Source organism: Hemitrygon akajei, chromosome 23 (genome assembly GCF_048418815.1).
Source record: "Hemitrygon akajei chromosome 23, sHemAka1.3, whole genome shotgun sequence".
NCBI classification, from domain to species: domain Eukaryota; kingdom Metazoa; phylum Chordata; class Chondrichthyes; order Myliobatiformes; family Dasyatidae; genus Hemitrygon; species Hemitrygon akajei.
This window is the reverse complement of record NC_133146.1, coordinates 15554930-15582247: the sequence shown is the minus strand read 5'-3', so window position 1 is coordinate 15582247 and position 27318 is coordinate 15554930. Positions and strand designations below refer to the sequence as shown.

General features: G+C 43.4%; 1 protein-coding gene across 2 annotated transcripts in view; it reads right to left on the bottom strand.

Moving 5' to 3' along the window:
• zfyve27 (zinc finger, FYVE domain containing 27) overlaps nucleotides 1–19327 on the bottom strand; it is a 208579-nt gene extending 189252 nt beyond the window's left edge. Inside the window, exons 1-4 of one of the 2 annotated variants that reach the window (XM_073027028.1) lie at nucleotides 18598–19327; nucleotides 7535–7605; nucleotides 3091–3277; nucleotides 1203–1298 (exon numbers count right to left, since the gene is read on the bottom strand). In XM_073027028.1, the coding sequence (XP_072883129.1) occupies nucleotides 1203–1298; nucleotides 3091–3277; nucleotides 7535–7605; nucleotides 18598–18893 (650 nt within the window). In that variant the 5' untranslated portion in view covers nucleotides 18894–19327. The remainder of the gene's footprint in view (nucleotides 1–1202; nucleotides 1299–3090; nucleotides 3278–7534; nucleotides 7606–18597) is intronic. The other variant, XM_073027029.1, reaches the window with a different exon arrangement.
• Nucleotides 19328–27318: the final 7991 nt, after the last annotated feature.

Sequence of the window (27318 nt, the reverse complement as noted above, 5' to 3'; positions counted from 1 at the left end):
GAAAGAACTTCAGTATCCAAGTGAATCCAGCCCAGAACTCAACAACCGTGATCAACGTAGGGAAGAATGAATGGGGGGGGGGGGGGTTATCTCTTTGTGACCTATCAAATACTGAAAGCCCTAAATAGAGAGGGGATGTTTACTATAATGAGAGAAGTTTAGGACCAGAGAGGACAGTCTCAGAATAGAAGGACCCTTTAGAACAGAGATGAGAAAGAATTTCTTTAACACGGGGTGGTGTATCTGTGGAATTCATTGTGACAGACAGTTGTGAGGAAGCCAAGAGATTTGGTATATGTTGAAAAAAAAAATCTAATAAATATATGTTTAAAGCGAAGACTGAAAAATTCTTGATTAATAAGGGTGTCAAAGGTTACAGCGAGAAGGAAGGAGAATGGCATCAAGGGGAAAAATAAATTAGCCATGATGGAATGGCAGAGCAGACTTGATGGGCCAAATAACCTCATTTTATTTTCCTATGTCTTATGGTCTAAGTTAACTTCAATCCAGGGATCACAAGAGACTGTGGATGCTGGAATCTGGAGCAACACACGTTCTGCTGGAGGAACTCAGTGGGTGAAGTGGCATCTGTATTAGAACTGAAAAGAGGGTGCAGAAGAAGTTCATCAGGATGCTGACTGGATTAGAGGGTCGTAGCTGTAAGGAGGGGTTGGATAAACTTGGTTTACCCTCTCTAGAGTGTCGGAGGTCAAGGGGAGAACTGACAGAAGTTTATAACATTATTAGAGGTTTAAATAGGGTAGACAATCAGAATCTTTTCCCACAGAGTAGAAATGTCCAGCACCAGAGGACATGCTTTTAAGGTTGGGCGGGGTGGGGGGGAACAGTGGGAGAGTTTAAAGGTGGTGTGAAAGCAAATTTCTTTCTTCCCCACATAGTAGTGGAAGCAAGCAATCTGGTAGGAGTTTGAGAGGCTTGTGGATTTACACACAAATATGAAAAGAATGGAGGGATATGGATGATACATTGGAAAAGGACAACATTTAGTATAAATTTGCATCAAGATCAGCATGACATTGTGGGCTGAATGGCCTGTCCAGTGCTGTACTATTCTATGTTGTATAATTACTTATAGTTTACATTGTCATCACGGTCGAGGGTTAGGAAATTCACAGCAAGCTCATCCACCCTCCCTTCACCACCTTGTCCAAACCAAACTTATATGCGCCCCATTGACTTACAGGACCGACACAGAGTGATCTTCCCAGTACAGGACACGGTACGCAGCTTCACAACTGATGCAAGTCTTGTTCAGCAAATCGTCCAGATGAATTAAGCTGAGGGAACACACACACACACACACCTGCATTAACAGTGTGAATCAGAGACAAAAGAGACTAAAGATATTGTAAACCGAAAAAAAAATTGAAATGTAGAGGGGATTCAAAGCTCTAAGTAAATATTTTATCATAGATGCGTCACCACATACTTTCATGAAATTCATTTTCTTTATGGGTATTCACAGTAGAACAAAGAAATATAATAGAATGAATGAAAAACTCTACACAAAGTCTGACAAAAATAAAACAATGTGCCAAGGGCAATTTTCAAATGCAAAAATAAATAATTATGAGAACATGAATTACAGAGTCATGAAAATGAACACAATGGTTGTGGAATCAGTTCAGAGTTGTGGTAAATGATGTTATCCATTCCCGTTCAGGAGCACAATGGTTAAAGGGAAATAACTGTTCCTGAACCAGGTGGTGCAGCTCCTGTACCTCCTTCCCAACGGTGGCAGTGACGAAACAGCATGGCCTGGTTGGTCGGGCTCCTTGATAATGGATGCTGTTTTCCTGTGGCAACGTTGTTTGCAGATGTGCTCAATGGTAGGGAGGGCTTAGCCTGTGATGGACTGGGCTATATCTCTTTATTTTTTTGTAGGAATTGAGCTGAATGATCTAACTTTGCTCCTATGTAGTCTTATGGTCTAATACCCGTTATCAAAGATCTCTACCACCTAAGTAATGCCACACTTTCACAGCTACCACCAGGTAGGAGCTACAGAAGCCTGAAGTCTCACACCACCAGGTTCAAGAACAGAGACTTCCCCTTAACCATTAAACCAAACTGCACAACCCTAATCACTACAGCTTAGCAACACTAACACCACTTTGCACTAAAATTGATTGTTTTTATTCTAACTTGCAAATATTGCATATAATTACCGTTTAATTTGTTTTTCTTGTGAATGTTGTTTATATGATGCTGTGTGCCTGTAATACTGCTGTAAATATGTTTTACATCGCACTTGTGCAAACATTTGACAATAAACTCAACTTTATCTGCCAATTACCACTTCATAGATGTGCCAGAAAGAGACAGCAAATTGAACAATGGGGTCACAAGACAACTGCCACCTGAGAGGACGCACAGGAGCCTGAAGACCCATAGTCAACATTTCAAAAATAGCTTCTTCCCTCCACCATTAGATCTCTGAATGGTCCATGAAAACGACCTCACTATTTTTGCACTACCTATTTATATTATATATAATTTTATTATTATAACTTTAGTATTATGTATTGCACTGTACCACTGCCACAAAACACTAAACTTCATGATATATGCTAGTGATAATAAACCTGATTCTGACAAGTGTTGTAAAGAATTAGTGGGAGATTACAATATTCTAAAGATGTTCTTAAGCGCTGTTCAATGATTAATTGGACAACAAAGGCATGTTTATAACAGCAAGTGGACCTGGAATCTTTCCCCCAGGGTAGGGGAAACCAAACTAGATTCATAGGGTGAGAGGGGAAAGATTTAAAAGGGACCTGAGGGCAATTCTTTCCACACAGAGGATAGTCAGTATGTATGATACCTCATCCATGAGAAGGAATACCTTTTGATGAGAAGTTAAACTATGGCTCCATTTGCTCTCCCAGGAAAAGGTAAAAAATCTCAGAGAATAGAAACAGAACACATTAGAAACATACTGCAGGTCAGGCAGTATCTACAGAAAGAAAAATGTGGTCACTATTTCAGGTGGAAGACGCTTTGTTAGACTGTCCCAGTTCTTCAACCTCCTGTCTCTCTCCACAGATGCTCACCAAGAAGTAAACTTACAAAGTTTTGATTTCCACCAGAGCTTCCTGCCTGGTGATTTTAACTTTCTGGAGATCCTCTTTTCGGACACTATGACTTTTCCGCTGTGCCAGAGCTTGCTCGGTGAGTTGTTCCTGACAACAGTCCTGCAGATATCCGAGAACAGCAGGGGTAGAGATAACCACGGCGAGCAGGATGAACCAGCCAGCTACAGAGGAGAAAATGAAACCAATATTCACTACAGCATTAAGTTCCACAGGTGTGTGAACTGCAGGGCATTTGACTGCAAAACCCTGCAACAGATCTTGAGGATTGCTGAGAGAAATCTAACTCACACCACCTTCCCCCCTTACCCCATCCAGGATGTGTACCAGAAACACTGACTCTGCAGAGTCCTCAGCAACAGGACCCCTCGCATCCATTCCACAATCTCTTTGACTTCTACTGTCAGGCAGAAGGTTCTACCAGTAGAAGAACACCAGCTTCCTCCCTCATACTGAGAGACTCCCACACACCTAGTATACATTATTTATGATAGCCCCTATAGCAGCAATACTGTTCTATATTTAACTATATGTAGTTCATGGACTTTATGTCAACTTGTACATCCACAGAATATTTTTATCTGTTAACATTATAGTGTTAATATTATTTTATGTGCTGTATATGATATATGCACCGAGTTTTACACCATGGTTCCAGACGAACACTGTTTCATTTAGATGTGCACATATGTGTGGTTGTACGGCCATAAACTTGAACTTGCACCCTGTACTCAGGCAGAGCAGCCTGTGTCACTGGACAGCAGAACACAACTCCCGTCTCAGAGTGTGTTAGACAAAACAAAGCTCCATCCACAGAATTCCTCAGGAGTGCCATGGTGCACACCACAAGAACTGCCCCTCTGCGTTGGGGTACACTTTCACTTTCAACAGGCTGGTTGCCGGCATAAAGGGGGTCACCTTACAAGGAAAGTCATCAGTTGGGATTTGCCCCTTTCATTATTATCATAATCAGGGAGAAGGTCCAGGAGCCTGAAGACCCACACTCAGCAATTCAGGAAGAGCTTCTTCCCTTCTATCAAGTTTCTGAAAGGTCTACGAACCTCATTATTGCATATTTTGCATTATTTTTATAATTTATAGTAATATTACATCTCTGCATTGTACTGCAGCTGCTAAACAATAAGTTTTATGTCACACAAGTCAGAGATAATAAATGTGATTCTAACTGCATGAGCAGATTAAGCCAACATTCAATCACTTCAATTTGAACTTACTGAAACACAAAAATTCTCCACTCAGGACCAGCACCGGAAACCCGCTTTGGTCCCAACTATCCCTTTATGACACTTAAATGGAACAATTCTCATAGCAATGCTATACGCACACACACTCCTTTCTCTTCTATGGTTGTATTGGTGCTACTTTCTGATCTTGAACAGAAAGCGTCTTCATCTTTGCTCTCATTGGCTTTCATTCTAAATTTTCACATGGTCCATTCCTGGCTCTTGACTTCTCATAGCACAGAAACACGTTATTTTAGCTCAACCATTCCATGTTGACCTGGGACCCACCCAGCTAGTCTCAACTTTCTACGTTCAGCCCATATTGCTCCAAACCCTGCCGTCCCACGTACCTGTCCAAGTGCTTCACTCACTACCTCAATGGACAGGTCCACCTTCCAACCAGATAGACACATCCTCCACATCAGCTCATAGGCTGGCAGCTACCCCAACTACACCTGCTCCTCCTGTTTCCCTTGAGGACACTATTCCAATCTCCTAGTTTCTCCACCCGTCACATTTTGCTGACAAGACTTCCCACACCAGTACTTACAAGATGACTTCCTACTTCCTTGGCTGTTGCTGTACCTCAGCCATGGCTGTGGCAAACCCTGAACTTCACTTCCCATACCTCTCCTCACACGGTTGTTTCTTACTCCTAGCAAGAACAAAGTTCTCTTTGACTTTACTTCCTCATCCATAATCATTCTTTATAATTCCTGCCACCTTAAACAAGGTACCCCAATCAGGCACATCTCCTCACCCAATATTCCAAAGGCCCATTCTCACCTAAGAATTTGGTATGTCACCAAAGACTTTTGCAAATTTCTATGGGTAAATGATGGAGAGATTTCTAAAGGGTTGCATCACAGCCAGGATGAGGAGGTTAGCCTGTAAGGAGAGATTGAGTTGCTTGGTACTATACTCTCTAGAATTCAAAAGAATGAAAGAATATAGAAACATAAAATGATGAAAGGGATTGATAGGATAGAGGGAGATAAGCTGTTTCCACTGGTAAGTAAGATTAGAACTAGGGGATGTGGCCTCAAGGTTCACGGGGAACAGATTTAGGATGACGATGAGGAGAAACTGCTTTTCCCCAAAGAGTAGTGAATTCCTGGAATTCTCTGCTGGGAAGCAGTAGAGGTTATGTCAATTTACTTAAAACAGTCAGATAGGTTTCTGCAAAGCTGGGGAATTTAGGGTTCTGGCGAAAAGACGGATAGGTGGAGATCAGTCCACAGCCTCGATTTTATTGAATGGTAAAGTAGGCTCAACAGGCCAGATGGTCGACTCCTGCTCCTAGTTCTTACTGTACGTATACTTCCAGCTTACATCCCTTTAACCATTTGGTTCTTGAATCAACCAGCACATCGTTAATTACTATAATTTAGCAACACTATGACCATTTTGATAATTTGTACTAAATGACTTTTTTTATACTAATTGCATTCTTTATTGTAAAAAATTGTGTGTAATTTTTGTTGAATTTATGTTTTTCTTGTGAATGTTCCTTATGCAATGCTATGTACTTGAGTTGCTACTACAAATAAGTGTTTTTATTGCTCTTGTTCATGAGACAATAAATTCAACTTTAACTTTATGTTCAATTCAACGCAAGAACATGGTAGAAATACTTGACAGGATGGGCAGTATTTGTGGAGAAAGAAACAAGTGTTTGTTGGCCTGAAGCATTAACCATTTCACTCTCCACTGATGCTACCACTGAGTCTCCAGTGCTTTCTGTTTAAATTCAAAATTCTACATCCTGTGCAAATGAGTGCATTTGACAAGGTAGATGCCAAAAAATATGTTCCTCCCCATGCAGAAAACCTACCACAAAGGGACACTGTTTCAGGAGAAAAGTCATTCAGAAAGTGCCAAGGCAGAATTTTCTCTCCAGGAACCACAGATTGATTGAATACAAAGATAACGACTTGCTTTATTTGCCATGTGTACATCAAAACCTACAGTGAAATGCATCATTAATGACCAACACAGTCAGAGGATCTGCTGAGGCAGCCCACAGGCCTCGCTGTGCTTCTGTCACCAACATGGCATGCCCACAACTTACTAACCCCAACCTGCATATTTTTGGAACGCGAGATGAAACCAGAGCACCCAGAGGAAATCCACGCAACCGGAAGAATGTACAAACTCATTATAGACAGCGGCGAAAACTGAACCTTGATCACTGACTTCTGGTCAAGATGGCGCCAGCGAACAACTATTCCTCAGGTGACATCTTCCAGATAGACAACCTCTTACATTATTTCACTTTTTCTGTGCCTTCTGCTTGTTCCTTTCGTCTTGATTGTGTTTTGGAAACTTTTGGAGCCTGTGACAGGCAGTTTGGAGTTCGGTCGAATGATCTGGTGCTCTGCTGTCCCCAGAGAGGACCGAGAGCTGCCTGAGGGAGAAAACCAGAGACAGGGTGTGGTGCCAGGATTGACTGACAGAAGGACTGAGTTCGATTCTGATGGAAGAGGTTTCTGAAATTCTACAATTTATGTAATTATTAAACTGTAGTTTATATTGCTCGCCAGTTTTTTGTGTCTCCTTTCTTGTTGCCCATTGGCGGGTTGGGGATTTGGGGTCTGATGTTCTTGTTGACTTTTCTGTATGGGCGATCTGTTAGTTTTTGAGTATCAGAGAACAGGTCGGGGTTTGATGTTATTGTCGCTGTATTTTTTTTGCAAGGGAGGGGACTAGGAGTTTGAGGTTTGATATTCCAGCTGCCATTTTGCATGTGGGCGATATATTAGCTTTAGTGCGAGGGAGGGTGTGGGGTAGGGTTTGGGATTTTGAGTTTTGTTTCTCTTTCCCATTCATGCAGGGAGGGGGTTGACATATTTCCTTTTTCTGTATTTCATGGCTATCTGGAGAAGATGAACATCAGAGATGTATTGTACGTGCAAACTTTGACAAAAAAATGAACCTTTGATACTGTAAAAACGTTACGCTAACCGCTACGCTACCCGGCTGCCCTGAAACAGGGCTGAATCAGGCAGAAGGCAAGTCCATCAGCAAGTCAGGAGTTCTGGGGAACAGGCAGGAAAGTGTGGCCAAGATCAAAAGCACATCAGCTACCATCTACCTATCACCCACACCTCACCCTTGCAACAGAACAGAGACCCTCACATTGCTTTCTTTAGTACTATTATGATTATTAAGGCTTACCTTGGTTGACAGCCAGAAACAGCACATTGAGTGCAACACAGCAAAAGAGGGAGCAAAGGGGAGCTTTCCACCTACAAAAGAAAAAGTACACATGATTAACAAACACAGTAGGGACACAGGTCCTGGGCATCTTTGGTGAGGAGACAGGGAAACCTCTAAGGGAGTAATTGGAAACAATTCAAATTACTTTTCCAAAGCTGTCATGATTTAAAGTCATAGAAGAACACAGCACAGAAACAGAACTTTCAGCCCATCTAGTCTGTGCTACCTACTCCCATCAACATTTGGAAAGAGTTCATGTTTCAGGTCCTGATGAAGGGACTCGACCAAAAGCACTGACCACCCCTTTGCCTTTATAAATGCTGCCTGTCCCACTGAGTCCCTCCAGCAGTCTATGTTTTTTATCACCCACTCCTGATTTTAGCAACTGCAGTCTCTTGAGGACGCTCTGACTTACAGACACAAGAGTGCAGATACCGGAATCCAGAGCAACACACAAAATGCTAGATGAACTCAAGAGGTCAAGCAGTATCTGGAGGAGGAAACGGATTGTCCATGTTTTAGGTCAATACGCTGCATCAGGGCTTTCTGTTTTCTATATTTCACACCATGCCTCTCACTGGAAACAATAGAAATATCTACACATTAACATTTACTGAGTTTGAAACTTCCCACTGCATTGTGCACTGTAAGTCAAAGAATGCACTGCCTTATCTAACTGAAGAATACTCTACAATACCACACATGAAGTATTGTTCTGCTGAGCCAAAATCAGTGTCGATTGTCCTATTTCTTTAATGCCAGGGAGTCTTATTGCTTGCAACGGGTACTCTGAGATCAAATTGCTTTTGTTGCAGGATGCTTTTAAGGCTCAGAGTTAGCATGGGGTCAGAGAAATCCATGCCTTTCCCTTTCAAATAAAAAAATGTTTGCTAACACTAAAACATTACTGAAGCAATGTCAGATATCATAGACTCGGATCACATGGAACCGTGAATTTACTATACAATGGGTTCTAGAAATGAACTCAGCATGGTAGTGCAGCAATTAGCTATTAGAGTGGCCGCTGTAAGATGCAGGTTCAATTCCTGCCTCTGCCTGTAAGGAGTTTATGTTCTCCACATGACCGCGAGGGTTTCCTCCGAGTGCTCCAGTTTCCTTCCACGTTCCAAAGACACACGGGTTAGGATTAGTGAGTTAAGGGAATGCTATGTTGGCACTGGAAGCAACATTTGTAGGTTGCCCAGCACAGTCCTCGTTGATTTGATTGATGCAAATAATACAATTCACTGTACATTGCAATGTACAAGTGACAAATAAACCTAATTTTCCTTTCTTTATTAAACTGGCCAACTCATTTCTATACTTCCTCAAATCCCCTCAAGTATTTTTAAACTTCTTCTGTAACTTATTTCACAACATATTAGTTTTCTGGTCAAATGAAAACACTTGTATTCTCTTTTCATTTCTTGATTGCTGAGTGAATCATTTCCCAGTAGAGCTCAGGATCAACCATTTCTCATGGCTCAGGCCACTCGGACAGAGAGCAGCTGAGTAAACTGGAAACACCAGGGAGGCTCCTAGTTTCATATCTGACATCACGCAATGTATATGAGAGAGGGAGGGGGAAAACCAAGAGGCCATGGAAGTGTGACAGTGGGTTGGATCACTTGGATCAAATGTAAAGCGTCTTTATTACTTGAATGAACCTACTTAGCAATTTGCCCTGATAAAGAACTCCATCCGAGCATAGCTAGTCCAAGACACCAGGCAAAAGATCCACTATTTCTGTCGAACATGGTGTGCATGCTACGTTGACACCAGAATGTGGCAACACTTGTGGGCTGCCACCAGCACATCCTTAGGTCTGATGGATGAGGGGTACTAACAGTTCCTAAACCTAGTGGGTCTCAAGGCTCCTGCAGCTCCTTCCTGATGGCAGCAACATGAAGAGAGCAACTGAGAAATGAAATCAACCTTCAGTAATTTCAATACAAGGAGGTAGGCAACAAAATAAAGGAAACAGTGGGTGTTACCTTCCAAAGTTGTGTAGATTATAAACTAGCTATGCAGGTCAGAGGAGGACAACGTAACCCCACTATTCCGCAAAGCAGAGTGACAAAGGAAGTCAAAGTAATCTGCGCTAGTGCAATGAAAAGCTTACTTACAGCAGCATCACTGGCACGCTGCCTCATATTAGTAGCAATCACAAGGAAAACAAATTATTCACCATCTTTACAAGAAAGATGAAGAGGGTTACAGGAAGCCAGTGACTGGTTATCTCACACCAGCAACTGGGGAAATATCAGAGTACTTTATCAAGGATGGGAAAAAAATGTCACTTTAAAAATGTCAAGGGAAATGGACAAAGTCAACATGAATTTATGAAAGGGAAATCATGTTTCACAGGCTGACTGATAGATGTAACTGTAGAAAAGATAAGAGAGAATCAATGCATGTATTTGGTGCATCAGAAGACTTTGATAAAGTCCTACATAAGCAACATGCGTGCATAAATAAACCACGTGGAATGTAATCAATATACTTACAGGCATTGAAAAATTGTTGACAGGAACGAGTTCGAACAAATGAGACTTTCTCGGGCAAGTATGTGGTAAATAGTGAAGAACCGATTTTTCTCAATGCACCATAGAAAGCATCCTATCTGGACACATCACAGCTTGGTATAACAACCGCTCCTGTCCTTGACCGCAAGAAACTACAGAGAGTTGTAAACGTAGCTCTGAATGTCACAGAAACCAGCTTCCCCTCCATGGATCACACACAAAATGCTAGTGGAACGCAGCAGGCCAGGCAGCATCTATAGGAAGAAGCACAGTCGACGTTTTGGGCCAAGACCCTTCGTCAGGACTAACTGAAAGAAAAGATAGTAAAAGATTTGAAAGTAGGAGGAGGAGGGGGAAATTCGAAATGATAGAAGAAGACAGGAGGGGGTGGGGTGAAGCTAAGAGCCGGACAGGTGATTGGCAAAAGGGATACAGAGCTGGAGAAGGGAAAGGATCATGGGACGGGAGGCCTGGGGAGAAAGAAAGAGGGAGGGGAGCACCAGAGGGAGATGGAGAACAGGCAAGGAATGATTGTGAGAGGGGCAGAGAGAGAAAAAAAGAGGGGGGAATAAATAAATAAGGGATAGGGTAAGAAGAGGAGGAGGGGCATTAACAGAAGTTAGAAAAATCAATGTTCATGCCATCAGGTTGGAGGCTACCCAGACAGAATATAAGGTGTTGTTCCTCCAGCCTGAGTGTGGCTTCATCTTGACAGTAGTGGAGGCCATGGATAGACATATCAGAATGGGAATGGATTCTGTCTAAACTTGCTGCCTTATTGTACCATTTAATAGTGTTATAACAGTGGGGCTGACGTTGTCCATAACTGGCAGCACTTGCTTTCAGCTTTTGCATCTTCCGCTCAATGAAAGAGGGGAGAAGAGAGAATTACAGGGTGGGTGGCAATTTTGATTGTGTTGACTGCTTTACTGAGGCAGCGAGAAGTGTAGTCCACGGGGTGGGGTCTGGTTTCTGTGATCTGCTATGATACATGTCCAGAACTCTCTGCAATTTCTTGCAGTCACAGGCAGATCAGTTGTTGTGATGTATCTAGATAGGTCACTTTTTATGGTGCATCGATAAAAATTAGTGAGAGTCAACGAGGACATGCTAAATTTCTTCAGCCTCCTGAGAAAGTAGAGGAACTGATAAGCTTTCTTGCTCATGGCATCAACACGTATCATGATTTGGATGAAGGAACACAACGTTTCTCAATTTGCCAAAGACAAATCTGGGTGGGATTGTGAGAAGGATGCAAAGCAGCTTCAGTCACTTTATAGAGCTGGAGAAAGAACAGCAGAGTGAATTTACCTCAGATAAGTGTATAAGTGTTGCACTTTGGCAAGCTAATCAAGGGTAGGACAAACAGAAAATGGTAGGGTTCTGGAGAGTGTTGTAGAACAGAAAGAGCTCAGGATATAGGTACCTAGTTCCATGAAAGTAGCAATGCAGGTTAATAGGGTTGTGAAGGTAGCATTTGGCCTGCTTGCCTTCAGTCAGGGCAATTACAGGAGTTGGGACGCACATGCAAGACACATTAGGTCAAAAACAAAGAGTAAACTTAATTCCCCTCCCTTTCCCCACATTCTTGCTCTGACTCCTCATCTTTTTAGATGCTGCCTGACCTGCTGAGTTCCTCCAGTGATTTGCTTTGGATTTCCAGCATCTCAAACATTTTGGCGTCCCTCATCTTTCCTGGCCTCACCAGTGGTGTAGACTTAAATGGAACAGGCTCAATTTAGAAGTCTGAAGGGACACACCTTGTGTGAAAACCTCAATCTATTTGGTCAAGAAATTGAATTGAATTGACTTTTATTACTTACATCCTTCACATACATGAGGAATAAAAATCTTTACGTTATGTCTCCATCCAAATGTGCAATGAGCAATTTATAGTAATTTGTAATAAATAGCATGTACAACAGGCCATCAATATAACATAGAAATACAATTGTATCAGAATGAATGAATCAGTCTGATGGCCTGGTGGAAGAAGCTGTCCTGGAGCCTGTTGGTCCTGGCTTTCATGCTGCGGTACCGTTTCCCGGATGGTAGCAGCTGGAACAGTTTGTGATTGCGGTGACTCGGGTCCCCAATGATCCTTCAAGCTCTTTTTACACAATTTCCTCGTAAATGCCTTGAATAGTGGGAAGTTCACATCTACAGATGCGCTGGACTGTCCGCACCACTCTCTGCAGAGTCCTCCAATTGAGGGAGGTACAATTCCCATACCAGGCAGTGATGCAGCCAGTCAGGATGCTCTCAATTGTGCCCCTGTAGAAAGGATTTGGGGGCCCATACCAAACTTCTTCAACCGTCTGAGGTGAAAGAGACGCTCTTGTGCTTTTTACACCATACAGCCGGTATGTACAGACCACGTGAGATCCTCGGTGATATGCTCAGGAACTTGAAGCTGTTCACCCTCCCAACCCCAGATCCATTGATGTCAATAGAGGTTAGCCTGTCTCCATTCCTCCTGTAGTCCACAACAGGATTGCAAAGGAACAATCAAAGAGTCATAGAGCACTACCACACCAAAAGCAGCCCTTCAACCTATCTTATCTGATCTGTGCTGAACTATTGTTCTGCCTGGAGCCATTAACTCACACATGGACCACAGCCCTCTCCATTCCTCCCATCCTTGCACAAACCCAAACTCTTCTTAAACTGTTGCAATCAAACCCGCATCCACACAGTCCGCTGGAAGCTTGCTCCACACTCAAACCACCCTCTGAGTGAAGAGGTTCCCTCTCAGGTTTCCCTTAAATACTTCACTTTTCACCCACAACCTCTAGTTCTAGTCTCACCCAACTTCAATGGAAAAGGCCTGCTAACATTTATACTATTTATCTCTCAATTTTGTTGTGGCAATATCGGTGCAATAATTGTAACGTACAAGTTTGGTATAATATACAGTTCTGTACAAAAGTCTTAGGTACATACAGTATATATAGCGAAAGTGCTTAAGACGGTTTTCTATTTGTCAATGTGCAGCAGAGAGAGAGGTTGTAAATCTAGCAGGAGCAAAGGATGTTGGGAATCGCAAGGATGATGCACTGCGGCAGGGGTTTGGGGCAGGCGGCAGAGAAGCACAAGAACACAAGAAGTCAGCCATCTGGCCCATCGAGCCTGCTCTGCCATTCAATAAGGTCATGGCTGATCTGGCCATGGATTCATCTCCACCTACCTGCCTTTTCCCCATAACTCTCAATTCCCCTAGTATGCAAAAATCCAGCAGGGTGAGGAGGTAGGAAAGGGGCAAACACACACAGCTCTGAGAAACCAGACAAGGTCATTTGATTCCAAACAGTTGGTTTATTGATCATCACAGAATGTCTGTCTGGCGTTTCTAGCTCCCTCCCCCTTCTTCCACCCAAGATTCCTCTCTTCCTGTCACCTTCCCACCCTCAGTCACAACAGAGACCCATATCAGAATAAGGTTTATCATCACTTATACATGTCATAAAATTTGTTTTTTTTTGCAGCAAAAAATTACTACAGTGCTGTCTTATGTACCCTGGCTATATACTGTGTATGTGCCCAAGACTTTTGCACAGTACTATATTTGGAAAATAAAGTCTATTATTGGAGAAAGTTGCAGATAACACCTGCTGTATAATACTCTGAGCTGTGGGGTGCCAACTTGACCACAAAGTTCTAGGAGCGCTACAGGACACATCCAAGCAAGATGTAGCCTGCTTAAAGGTCCTATGGAAATAGGCCACTTGAAACCCAGACAGCTCACATTGAACCACGACAGGTAGGACAAAACCCATGTAGAACTGTTCATGGTAGCTGTATTAATGCTGCTTGTGTAGAGAATTGTGCCAGCACTTATTATGGAAATACTTTATAAGCAATAAGTAACTTTATGTAAAATAAGTTGCAGATGCAAAGAAAGGCATTTATATCCTGGTCTGCTGGAGAATAAATGGCAATTCAGAGAAGTGGAAAATATACTCATGGAATCACATCTCATAAACACTGGCCCTGCGCCCAACTCGCCCATGACAAACAAGATTCCCGTCTGAACTGTTCCCACTTGCCCATGTTTCACCCATAAACCTGTAAACCACTCCTACCCAGGTACCCGTAAACCGCTCCGGCCCAGGTACCCGTAAACCGCTCCCGCCCACGTACCCGTAAACCGCTCCCGCCCACGTACCCGTAAACCGCTCCCGCCCACGTACCCGTAAACCTCTCTGACCCACATACCTGCCCAAGTGTCTAAAAGGTGTCAATGTATCTGCCTCGAGCACTTTGTCCAGCAACTTGTTCCAAAGAACACAGAACATAACATATTATAGGCCTTTCGACCACAATATGGTGCCAACATTTTAACCTACACCAAAACCAGTCTAGGACGGCCAGTGATATAGTGGCATCAGCCCTGGACTTGGAGGCGAGTGGTCCTGGCTTCGAATCCAGCCGGCCCCTTGCACACTCTCCATCCGTGCTGGGTTGTGTCGAGCTAGCAACTTGGCCTCATAAAAATCAGACAAATACTATGGAAACGGCAAAAAAATGCCACCCTATGCGCCACGAGGTACGAAAAGAAATAACAAAACCAATCTAAACCTTCCCTCCCACATAGCCCTCCATTCTTCTTTCACCTATATACTGACCAGCCTTGGGTTAAAAAAAAGTTGCCCTTCAGGTTCCTATAAATCTTTCCCCTCTCACCTTAAACCTATGCCATTTCACTCTTCATTCCCAACACTCAAGCAGAGGCAACCAGGCGACACTGCAGAATATAATAAATATTTGGGAGATAGGAAGGCTGCAGAAACAGGAATTTTTGGAGTGCAATGTCCACAGATCATCGAGATAGAAAGATCTGTAAATAAGATGACTAAGAAACCATACACAATTTACCTTTAATGGCTTAATTATGTGGTACAAGGGGAGGCACGGTAGTATAGTGGTTAGCACAGTGCTTTATAGTAGTACCTCCAACCTTGAAACATAAAAAACCTACAGCACAATACAGGCCCTTCGGCCCACAAGATTGTGCCAAACATATCCCTACCTTAGAAATTACTATGCTTACCCACAGCTCTCTATTTTTCTAAGCTCCATGTACTTATCCAAAAGTCTCTTAAAAGACCCTATCGTATCCACCTCCACCAACATTGCCGGCAACCCACTCCATGCACTCACCACTCTCTGCGTAAAAAACTTACCCCTGACATCTCCTCTGTACCTACTCCCCAGCACCTTAAACCTGTGTCCTCTTGTGACAACCATTTCAGCCCTGGGAAAAAGCCTCTGACTATCCACACAATCAATGCCTCTCATCATCTTATACATCCCTATCACGTCACCTCTCATCCTCCATCACTCCAAGGAGAAAAGGCCGAGTTCACTCAACCTATTCTCATAAGGCATGCTCCCCAATCCAGGCAACATCCCTGTAAATCTCCTCTGCACCCTTTCTATGGCTCCCACATCCTTCTTGTAGTGAGGCGACCCGAACTGAGCACAGTACTCCCAAGTGGGGTCTGACCAGGGTCCTATATAGCTGCAACATTACCTCTCGGCTCCTAAACTCAATCCCATGGTTGATGAAGGCCAATACACCGTATGTTTTCTTAACAACTGAATCAACCTGTGCAGCAGCTTTGAGTGTCCTCTGGACTTGGACCCCAAGATCCCCCCGATCCTCCACACTGCCATTAATACTTGTCGTTGGGTTTGGAGGTTTGCGTGCCTCAATGACCCAGAGAGCTGTGTTGGCTGGAGTCAGGGCTTTATGCTTTGGCTCTTGGTAGGGTCACCCATGCCAAACAGGTCATGGGGTAGAGGCCAGACTAAGGGTGGTCCACCAGACCTCCAGGTTCAGGGGTTCAGCTCAGGGCCAACAACCCCGACTGGTAAAACAAAACTGTAACGGAAACAGCAATGAAGAATCTTTTACATCTGAGTGCGACGGTATTCCTGAGTCTCCACCCGGGACTTGCAGGACTGACAGTAGTGAAAACCGAGAGGAAGGTACAGACATGATGAAGGAAGCCCTGAACACTGCCAGAGATGGAGGACCTTCATTGCTGCCATAAATGTAACAGGCACTCCCTCCTTGTATGCTCTCCGTGGCTGCGTGGGTCTCCTCCCACAGTCCAAAGACGTACCAGTTGGTAAGTTAATTGGTCAATGTAAATTGTCCTGTGATTAGGCTAGGATTAAGTTGGGGAATTGCTAGGCAGCGAGGCTTGAAGGGCCGGTTCCAAGCTTTATCTCAATAAGTTAATGAGTGTGTGCTAGAACTGCACACAACAGTCGCTAAGCTATAGCTGGAGAACAGTCTGCAGCTCTGGTATCACACTACAGGTAGATGGTGGTAGCACTGGGGTGGGTGAGGAAGAGAATAAGACATTGCTAAGACTGGAGGACTTTAACAGGAACAGACAACTAAACCAGGCCCATCTCTTTTTGTAAAAACTAGGTTGAAGGAGGAGACATAATTGGAAGAGGCCTCTGTAAGTAAAGGCAACAGTACAACACAGGAACAGGCCCTTTGGCTCATATAATTCTTGTAACTGTTGTTCCTCATGACAGGGCCATTCTTCTGGATCTTTACCGGTCCCTTTCTACTGCCATCACATTGACACAGGTAGTTAGGGGGATGAAGGTGGCACTTGGCATGCTCGACACCAACGGCTGGGGCAGTGAGTACAAGAATTAGGACCCCCCCTAACTGTGCAAGTCACTAGTGAGACCACACTGTGTGCAGTTCTGATCACCCCAGTATTGGAAGGATGTTATTAAGCCTGAAAGGGTGCAGCAGAAATTCACAAGGGTGTTATGGGATCCAGGGAGGGGGGGGCACGAAGTAAAAGCAGAAGGTGGTAGAGGCTGATACAGCAGGGACTCTTAGGTAAGCACATGGATGAAAGACAAATGAAGGGCTATGTAGGAGGGAAGGGTTAGATTGAATTGGAAGTAGGTTTATCCACATTGTGGGCTGAAGGGCCTATACTCAGCAAATCTATAGAAAAGTAACTATACCAGGATCAATGAACCATCAAACAAGAAAAAAGCTGCAGATGCTGGAAATCAAAGCAACACACACAAAATGCTAGAGGAACTCAGCAGGCCAGGCAGCATCTATGGTCTCGGTCCTTTCTCCATAGATGCTGCCTGACCTGCTGAGTTCCTCCAGCATTTTGTGTGGGTTTCAATGAAAGATCAACCAGAGTGCAGAGGACAAATAACAATGCAAATGTAAATAAATAGCAATAAATAACAAGAACATGAAATAAAGTGTCATTAATGTGAGATCCTTGGTTGGCGAAAACATCTGAATGGATGGGAAAGTGAGTGTAGTTATCCAGTTTGTTTAAGAGCTTGACAGCTGAGGGGTAGTAACTGTTCTTGAACCTGGTGTTGGGAGTCCTGAGGCTCTTCTACCTTCTACATGATGGTAGCAGTGAGAGAAGAGCATGGCCTGGCTGGTGGGGATCTCTGACAATGATGCTGCTTTCCTGCAACATTTGATGTAGATGCGCTCAATTGTGGGGAGGGCTTTACCCACGATGTATTGGGCTGAATACACTACCTCTTGTGAGATTTTCCTTTTAACAACATTGGTATCAAGCCGCGATGCAGCCAGTCAATATACACTCCACTACACATCTATATGCCCCATATGATTTTATATAACATTATAAAGTGTATGTTCACAATCTTTCCCCCCACCACCCTGGGTAGAGGAAGTATCAAACCAGAGGGCACAAGCTTAAGGTCAAATAGGAAATATTTAAATGGTACACGGGGCAACATGGTGGGTATATGGAACAAGGTATCAGAGGAAATAGTACAGGCAGGTTCAATTACAATATCTGAAAAATGTTAAGACAGATAAGATAGGAAAATTTAGAGTGTTAGTGGCGAAACACTGGCAGACATGGGTAGGCCATTTGGAAAGTATGAATAAGTTGAGCCAAAGGGCCTGTTTCCACGCTGTGAAACACTATGGACCGTGACATTTTCCTTGCAATCAGAACTGAATTTAACACCCCAAGTGCAGACAAAACAGTGTCTTATGGAGTCTGGCAATAACTTCCCTTCTTAAAACTTTGTGTCTATTGTTAAGACAAAGGCTTTGCTATTCTATCTTTCCACTTCCAAATAACTTGGGTGCCCATGCCCAGGTCTCTCTCATCCAACACTTTCCAAAGAGCATCTTTTATTTCTACATTGTGCATTCTTCCTTCTAAAGTACATCAGTCACAGTTCTCCACATTAAACTCTATCTGCCACACATTTGCCCACGTCACCCCGTCACAATCTACCATGAAGAGGAGAGCAATAAGAAAATAAATAAAATATAAATATATAATTCCATGACCACCAGATATTCTGCAGACTCTGGAGATCCAGCATAACACACTCAAAATGCTGGAGGAACTCAGCAGGTCAGGCAGCATCTATGGAGAGGAATAAACAAGACAACATTTCGGGCTGAGACCCTTCATCAGGACTCAATGAATGCCATACCTGATTAAATATTTCAGCAGCTCCCAGAAGTCGTACAGCGGTTCAGCAAAGATCTCCAGCCTCTTGAAAGCCACCACCAGACTGAGAAGATCCAAGGTCTCAGTGGAACTGTGCCTGGCTGCAGTTTCAGGGGTAGGTCCGGCTTCTGGCTCAGAGAGGGGGCTGTTGTTGCCGCTGCTGAGCGGAGAGCTGATGGTACAGGTGGTGGCGGCGAGGCTCCCAGCAGAATCCTTCCTGTCCAAACCCTCCGTTGTGGCTGCCTCACAACTGGGAACAGGGCCCACGCTCGGCTGCATCTCTAATATACAGCCTTTCTGTTGACACCACCAATCAAAGTACTATGTAAAAACACCTACGTGCAATTTATGCATATGTAAACATTATATAAAGAGCTCGGTTGTAACAGCTAATTATTAAAACTGGAACAGGACAGAGGATGCTCTGATGTTGCAGTCCCCGACCTGGGGTCAGGGGTCGCGCCGTTGCTAGGAGACGGGCCCAGCGACCGCAGCCAGGGCAACCCCGGAGATTTAGCTCAGATCCCTCGGTACTAATGCCTCGGCCGCCTGCTCCTTCTGTATCCAGCCAGCCGGCCGGCTGCGGAGCGTCCGAGTAGCGAATCCTCCTTCCGCCTTGTCCCGGCCGGCCGGCGTGTCGATGGACGGTGGCCGAGAGACGCCGCGAACGCAGCCCGGCAAATAATCAGCTTGCTGACTCAACAACCGCCGCACTGGAAGAACTCATTCAAAATTAATGTTGTCAGGGCTGTCTCTGAGTACACAGATAACATAAAGGCACAAAATTGATTGCCTGTATCTGCGAACGTGTTTGAAATGCTAAGTGACAACATCTATCTAGTCTGTCAGATTGAAATCAAGTCACAATGGTTCAAATAACAGCCCATGTTGTCTTCTTCTTTTGACTTTTAATGGTGCTTGGCAGTCGGACTTAAAGGTGTATTACCGCCACCAACTGGACTGCAGTGTGGTGCAGAGAAATGGGAGGGGAGGGGGGAATCCTACTCCTCTTTCCAAACGAAAGCTACCTTATCCCAAAAAGCCCTGTAGAGTGTAAGAAATGAAAGATGATACCGTCAATTAAATTAAGGTCACTCCCATAACTTTACAAAGTTTTAAAATGAAAACTATCAACCCTCAAAGATTGTAATGAAGACTGTAGTGATTGCTTGAACCTTATATGCTTCACACTGTAATAGTATATGTTCAATCTGTTGCATAATGTTACACAATCTAGAAGGATGCTTTCCAACAAGATATAAGGAATAATTACGCATAGTATGCCCAATTCTAAGTCGAGTCAAAATAACTACTTTCTTCTTGTTTTAGCTCCTTCTCCTATAAACCCAACAGTTTTGTGTATTCTATAAAGATGTCTCCCCTTATGCCCATTATCCCACAAGTCTTGCCATAACCCTTTAATTCTTAACCCCACCAGCCCCTTGGCTTCTGATTTGCTAAGTGGAAGATCTATATCTACTGTTGAACTTTTAACAGCGTTTTTAGCAAATCTATCATCCCAGTCATTCTCCTCAACACCTTATACGGGGTTCACAAGAAGAGAACATGTAGTCCAATACTTTGTAGATGAAATAATGTTTGATGAGCTTCCAACAGTAAATCTGCCCTGCTGCCAGAATGACCTGCTTTAAGACTCATCAAAACTGCAAAGGTCTCTGAACAAATTACAACTTTACATGGACAAATTTCCTCCACCCATTGTAAGCCCAAAATCAGGGCAACCAATTCTGCTGCATATTCTGATAAATAGTAAGTCTTTTCTTTAACATCGCCTATATTTCAGGCACGAAAGCGACCATACTGACATTCCCTGTTAAATTATCTTTTGATCCATCTGTAAAAATGGTTAATATATCACAATAATTTTCTTTAATATATTCTCAGGCATGACAGAATTCTTAGACTTTATTAAATAATGTAACCTAAAGTCAACTGAAGTCATTGACCAAGGTGGGGTTACCAAGAAAACCACAGTAGGACATCCCATGTTACCTGATTTGATGCAAGCCAATTAACACAACCCCATTGTTTTCATGTTTGACTCGTGCATATGCAATCTCTTAGTCTATGGAGCAGTCTGTGCTTTTAACTTCAGTTTATTGCTTGCAGTTTACAAAAAACTGGCTAATTCAAAGCTTCCCATACTTATTTCAATTTACAATAAGAAATGAGCCTGATACTTGTTTTAATTAATATCTGGTATATTCACATAACTCCAGAATACTTCCTGACATTATTTATTTATTGAGATACAGTGTGGAAAAAGCCCCTCTGGCCTTTCGAGCCGTGCCAACCTGCAATTCCCTGATTTAACCATAGCACAATTTTCAATGACCCATTAACCTCCCAACCAGTACGTCTTTGGACTGTGGGAGGACACCAGAGTACCCGGCAGAAACCCATACGGTCACGGGGGAGAACATACAAACTCCTTACAGGCAGCAGCAGGAACTGAACCCACGTTGGTGGTACTGTAAAGCATTGTGCAAATCCCTAAGCTACCATGCCAAACTTATAATTTGTAAAACAGTTTGCATTTTTAAAAGAACACACAATTATAAAAGTAATGACTTGCATTTATAGATAGGCAGATAGATACTTCATTGATCCCAAGGGAAATTACAATGTCACAGTGGCATTGTAAGTGCACAGATATAAATATTAGAAGAGAAGTAAGAAAGAATAAAAAATAAGTTATCATAAACAGTCTAGAAGGAGGGGGCCATCACTTCCCTGTCTATAGGTTGACTCATCATAAATGCCTCAAGGTTAGGATTCAAGGTTCAATTTTTTTAATGTCATTTCCAGTACACAAGTGTAAAGGAGAACAAAATAATTGCAACTTCAGACCTGAAACGCAGCACAAAAATTAACAAAATATGATTAAAGAACAAAATCATATAAAAACACAATGAATATAAATTCATAAGATACCTTATATACAGATTGATTGTCTGTCCATGAAGTGACGCTAGGTACAGGAGTGTCTGTACATAAGGTGACTCTGTCAGGAAATGATAAAGTAGTGCTGGTGGGTCCGTGGGTGGAGGATTTGATCAGCTGTTTTTTGAGTCTGGTGGTCCTGGTGTAGATGCTACGTAGCCTCCTGCCTGATGGGAGTGGGACAAAGTCCAGGAACAAGGTGGGTGGGATCGTTTATGATGTTACTGGCCTTTTCCTGGCACCTCTTAAAATATGATAATATTAATATTACAATAACTTCATTATAATTTTATTATGAGGACTTTCATTTAAGAAACATTTTAAAACAACATTTTACATTTTAGCAAATTTGTAATTGCAACTTGCATGCAACAAATACTTACTTACTTAACTTTATTGTCACCAGACAATTGATACTAGAGCGTACAATCATCACAGTGATATTTGTTTCTGCGCTTCGCGCTCCCTGAAGTACAAATCGAAATAAAAATTTAAATTGTAAATCATAATTAGAAAATAGAAAAGGGAAAGTACGGTAGTGCAAGTCAGGTCCAGATATTTGGAAGGTACGGCCCAGATCTGGGTCAGGATCTGTTCAGCAGTCTTATCACAGTTGGAAAGAAGCTGTTCCCAAATCTGGCCATACGAATCTTCATGCTTCTGAACCTTCTCCCGGAGGGAAGAGGGTCAAAAAGTGTGTTGGCTGGGTGGGTCTTGTCCTTGATTATCCTGGCAGCACTGCTCCGACAGTGTGTGGTGTAAAGTGAGTCCAAGGATGGAAGATTGGTTTGTGTGATGTGCTGGGCTACGTTCACGATCTTCTGCAGCTTCTTCCGGTCTTGGACAGGACAATTTCTATACCAGGTTGTAATGCACCCTAGAAGAATGCTTTCTACGGTGCACCTATAAAAGTTAGTGAGGGTTTTAGGGGACAGGCCTAATCTTTTCAGCTTTCTCAGGAAATAAAGGCGCTGGTGGGCCTTCTTGGCAGTGGATTCTGCTTGGTTAGACCAAGACAGGTGATTTGTGATATTCACCCCGAGGAACTTAAAGCTTTTGACCTGTTCCACCTGTGCACCACCGATGTAGATGGGGTCGTGCGGTCCGCTACTCCTTCTGAAGTCAACAACCAATTCCTTCGTCTTGCTGACATTGATGGATAGGTTATTGTCTTCGCACCATGCCACCAGGTTCTTAATTTTCTCTCTGTACTCAGACTCATCATTACCCAAGATACGGCCTACAATTGTGGTGTCATCAGCAAACTTATATATTGAGTTTGATGGAAACTTGGCTACACAATCATGGGTGTACAGTGACTACAGCAGGGGGCTGAGTACACAGCCTTGTGGAGCACCGGTGCTCAGAGTGATTGTAGAGGAGAGCTTGTCCCCTATTTTTACAGCCTGGGTCCTGTCTGTGAGAAAGTTGAAGATCCAGCTGCAGATCTGAGTGCTAAGACCCAGGTTCCGGAGCTTAGGAATCAGTTTATTTGGAATGATGGTATTAAAGGCAGAGCTGTAGTCGGTGAAAAGGAGCCGTACATATGCATCTTTATTCTCCAGGTGTTCTAAGGAGGAATGTAGTGCCAGAGAGATGTTGCTCCGGTAGGTGAATTGCAAAGCGTCGAGGTTGACCAATAGGTTATGGTTGATGTATATGTATAGATGTATAATAACTAGCAGTTGTACCGAACACACGCAAAACACACATTTGGCAACATAATATTTATGACAGAATCACATTTAATTTTGTTAAATACAACTTGTTGAATTAAAAACTCCCGTGCACTGTAGCAAAGAAACTTAATTTTAAAAATCCTTATCTTCCAGTAGAATAACCTGCATAAATAATATAAAATGCTGCAAATAACTTACATTAAAAAACAACAAAAAAATTAAGAACAAGTAAAACAAAGTTTTAGAAAACTCCCTGAATGTCCGGGTCAAGGAATTGGAGCTGGAGTTGGTTGTACTGAAGATTTTTCTGGAGGCTGAAAATGTTTTCAATGAGACTTTTGCCAAGACTTCTTGCTACTCAGGAGAGTTTAAACTAGCTTTGCAGGAGGCTTGAAACCCCAGATCAGTAAGGGAAGAATCAGATTGGACCAGAAGATAGATGTCAGGGAAAGTATTGAAAGGCAAAATCAAAATAACAGGTATGATGGGATGGATAGTTTGAAGTGCGTATATTTTAATGCGAGGAGTATTATGAGTAAGAGTGATGAACTTTGAGCATGGATCAGAACATTGAACTATAATGTTGCAGCCATTACTGAATTGGCTGAGAGAGGGGTAGGAATGGTTGATTAATATACCAGGTTTTTGATGTTTTAGAGAAGAGAGGAAGAAGTAAAATGGGGTGGGCGTGCAGTTGTACTATAAAACGGGAACCATCAAAGCTGCACCCAGGAAGAAAGACATAAAGGAGGAGTCAGACACCAAGTCCATTTGGGTGAAACTCAGGAACAGGAAGGGTGCAATCACACTGATGGGATGGTACTACAGACCCCCCAATAGCCAACGGGACATTGAGGAACAAGTATGTAATCAGATTAAGAAAATGTGTAAAAAATAATAGGGTTGTTGTCACAGAGAACTTCAACTTCCCTAATACAGTATAAACTGGGACCTACATTGTGTAAGGAATTTAACTGGGGCAGAATTTGTTAAATGTATCCAGGAAGGTTTCTTAAATCAACCTGTGGACGGTCCAATGAGAAGAGGGGCCATACTGGACCTGGTGTTGGGTCATGAAACTGGCCATGAACAGTTAGGGAACAGTGACCAAAACTCCTTAATTTTCAGGATTTTCCATAGCTAAGGATAGATATTATCCTTGCAGAAGAGTTTTGAATTGGAGTAGGCCAAATTATGAAGACATTAGGCAGGAACTAAGTAGAGTTAATTGGGATCTCCTTTTTTTTCTGGCAAGACCACATCAGACATGTGGAGGGTGTTAAAAGATTGATTGCACAGAATGCAGGAAAGATATGTTCCTGTTAGGAGGAAAGACAGGGATGGAAAGATAAGAGAACTTTGCATCTCCAGGGAGGTGATGAATTTAGTCAAGTAGAAAAAGGAAAAGTATATAAAGCTTCAGAAGTTAGGATCAAACAAAGCACAACGAGGAATATAAAGAAGCCAGAAAGGAAGGGAATTAGGAAAGCCAGGAGAGACCAGGAAAAGTCATTGGCAAGCAGGATTAGGGTGAACCCCAGGGCATTCTACACATTCATAAAGAGCAAGAGGATAACTAGGGTGAGAGTGGGACCACTCAAGGATAAAGGGGGGAACATGTACTTGGATGTGGAGAATGTGAGTGAGGTACTAAATGAGTACTTTTCTTCAATAATTACCAAGGAAAAGGATATGGAGGACCAGGAGATTTAAGGAGTATTGAGGTAGCTAAGTCCCCTGATGGGATTTACCCCAGTTATTGGAGGAGGCAGGAGATGAGATTGCAGGTGCCGTGACCAAAATCTTCGTATTCTTTCTAGCCAAGATGAGGCCCCGGAAGGCTGGTGAGTGGCTAATGTTGTCCCTCTATTTAAGAAGGGAACAAAGGAGAATCCTGGGAATTATATACTGGTGAGTCTCACATCAGTTGTAAGGAAATTGCTGGAGAAAATTCTTACAGATGGGATATATGAGGATTTGGAAATCAGCATGAGTTAGGGAGAGCCAGCATGGCTTTGTGCGTGACAGGTCGTGCCTTACCAACTTGATTTGAGTTTTTGACTAAGTGACGAGAGAGATTGATTAGCGTATGATAGTGCTTGTTGTCGACATGGATTTTAGTAAGACATTTGACAAAGTCCTTCATGGGAGGCTAATCAAGAAGATTAAGATGGATGGGGGACCACGGCGAAATGGCTGTTTGGTTTCTGAACTGGCTCGTGCATAGAAGAGAGGGTGGTAAATTTATTCAATCTGGAGGTCTGTAACTAACAGTGCTCCACAGGGATCAGGTCTGGCTGCTCCCCCTCCCTCTCCAAAAAGTTGTGGATGAGATCTGAGACATCTCTGACCCTTGCACCTGGGAGGCAACATACCATCTGGGTGTCCCGTTCACGCCCACAGAAGTCCTTGTCTGTTCCCCTCACTATGAGTCCCCTATCACTACTGCTCCCTTCTTCTCTCTCCTTCCTTTCCGCACCACGGACCCATGCTCAGTGCCTGTAACCTGGTCGCCGTGGCATTCTCCCGGGAGGTAATTCCCCAAAGCGGTATTCCTGATTTTGAGGGGAATGGCCCCCCAGGTTGTTGTCATGGAGGATTTCTCCCTAATATAAACTGGAACCTTCTTAATGCAAGGGGTTTAGATGGGGCAGAATTTGTTAAATGCATCCAGGAAGGTTTCTTAAATCAGTATGTGGACAATTCAACAAGAGGAGGGGCCATACTGGACCTGGTGTTAGGTAATAAGCCTGGCCCGGTGACCGACCTTTCAGTGAGTGAGCAGCTAGGGAACAATATGACCACAAGTTCGTAACTTTCAGGATAGCTATAGATAAGGATAGGAATGGTCCACTTGGGGGAGTTTTAAATTAGAGTAGGGCAAATTACAAGGGCATTAGGCAGGAACTAAGAAGCGTTAAATAGGAACACCTTTTCTCTGGCAAGTCCACATCAGACATGGGGAGGATGTTTAAAGATTTCCTATACTCTGCACAGAGTATATGAAAGGAAAAGGGTTTAGAAGGAAACACAAGATGGAAAGACAAGAGAACCTTGGATGTCCAGAGGGCTGATGAATTTAGTCAAGAAGAAAAAGGAAAAGTATGTAAAGCTACAAAAGTTTTACCATAGCATTGGAGAGGGATAGGAACAGACAAGTTAAGGAAGCGTTTAATTGGAGTAAGGGGAAATATGAGGCTACCGAGCAGGAACTTGAAAGCATAAATTGGGAACAGATGTTCCCTGTTATAAGGGGGCGTTGGGAGTGGACCCAAGTGCAGGACACAGACACAGAGGTAATATAAACAGAACAGCATTTATTGATAGTTACTAGGAAGGCCAGGGAACAAGGACTAAATATCAACATGGATGTAAACATTGGATAACAAACCGGTAAAACCTGGACTAGGACTTGGACTTGGAACCTGGACTTGAACTTGCCTTGGACTCGACTTGGACTAGGAACCTAGACTCGGACTCGACTTGAACTCGGAACCTGGACCTTGGCCTGGACTTGGAACCTGGACCTTGGCTTGGACTTGGAACCTGGACTCTGAACCTGGACCTTTGCTTGGACTCGGAACCTGGACCTCGGCTTGGACTTGGAACCTGGCCCTCGGCTTGGACTCGGAACCTGGACCTCGGCTTGGACTCGGAACTTGGCCCTCGGCTTGGACTCGGAACCTGGACCTCGGCTTGGACTCGGAACCTGGACCTCGGCTTGGACTCGGAACTTGGCCCTCGGCTTGGACTCGGAACCTGGACCTCGGCTTGGACTCGGAACCTGGACCTCGGCTTGGACTCGGAACCTGGACCTCGGCTTGGACTCGGAACCTGGATCTTGACTTGGACTCGGAACTCGGACCATGAGCTTGGACTTGGACCATGAAAAGACAGAATACCCAACTCGGAGTAGTGGCAAACAGCCAGATCTACTCAGCTAGAAAAAAACTTGGACAACAAGGAGACAAAACCACACAATGACAGTCCATACATATCTTTGCTCGGAGTGGCAGCAAACTGCCAGCAAGTCTCAGCCAGCCACGAAAACAACAGAATTC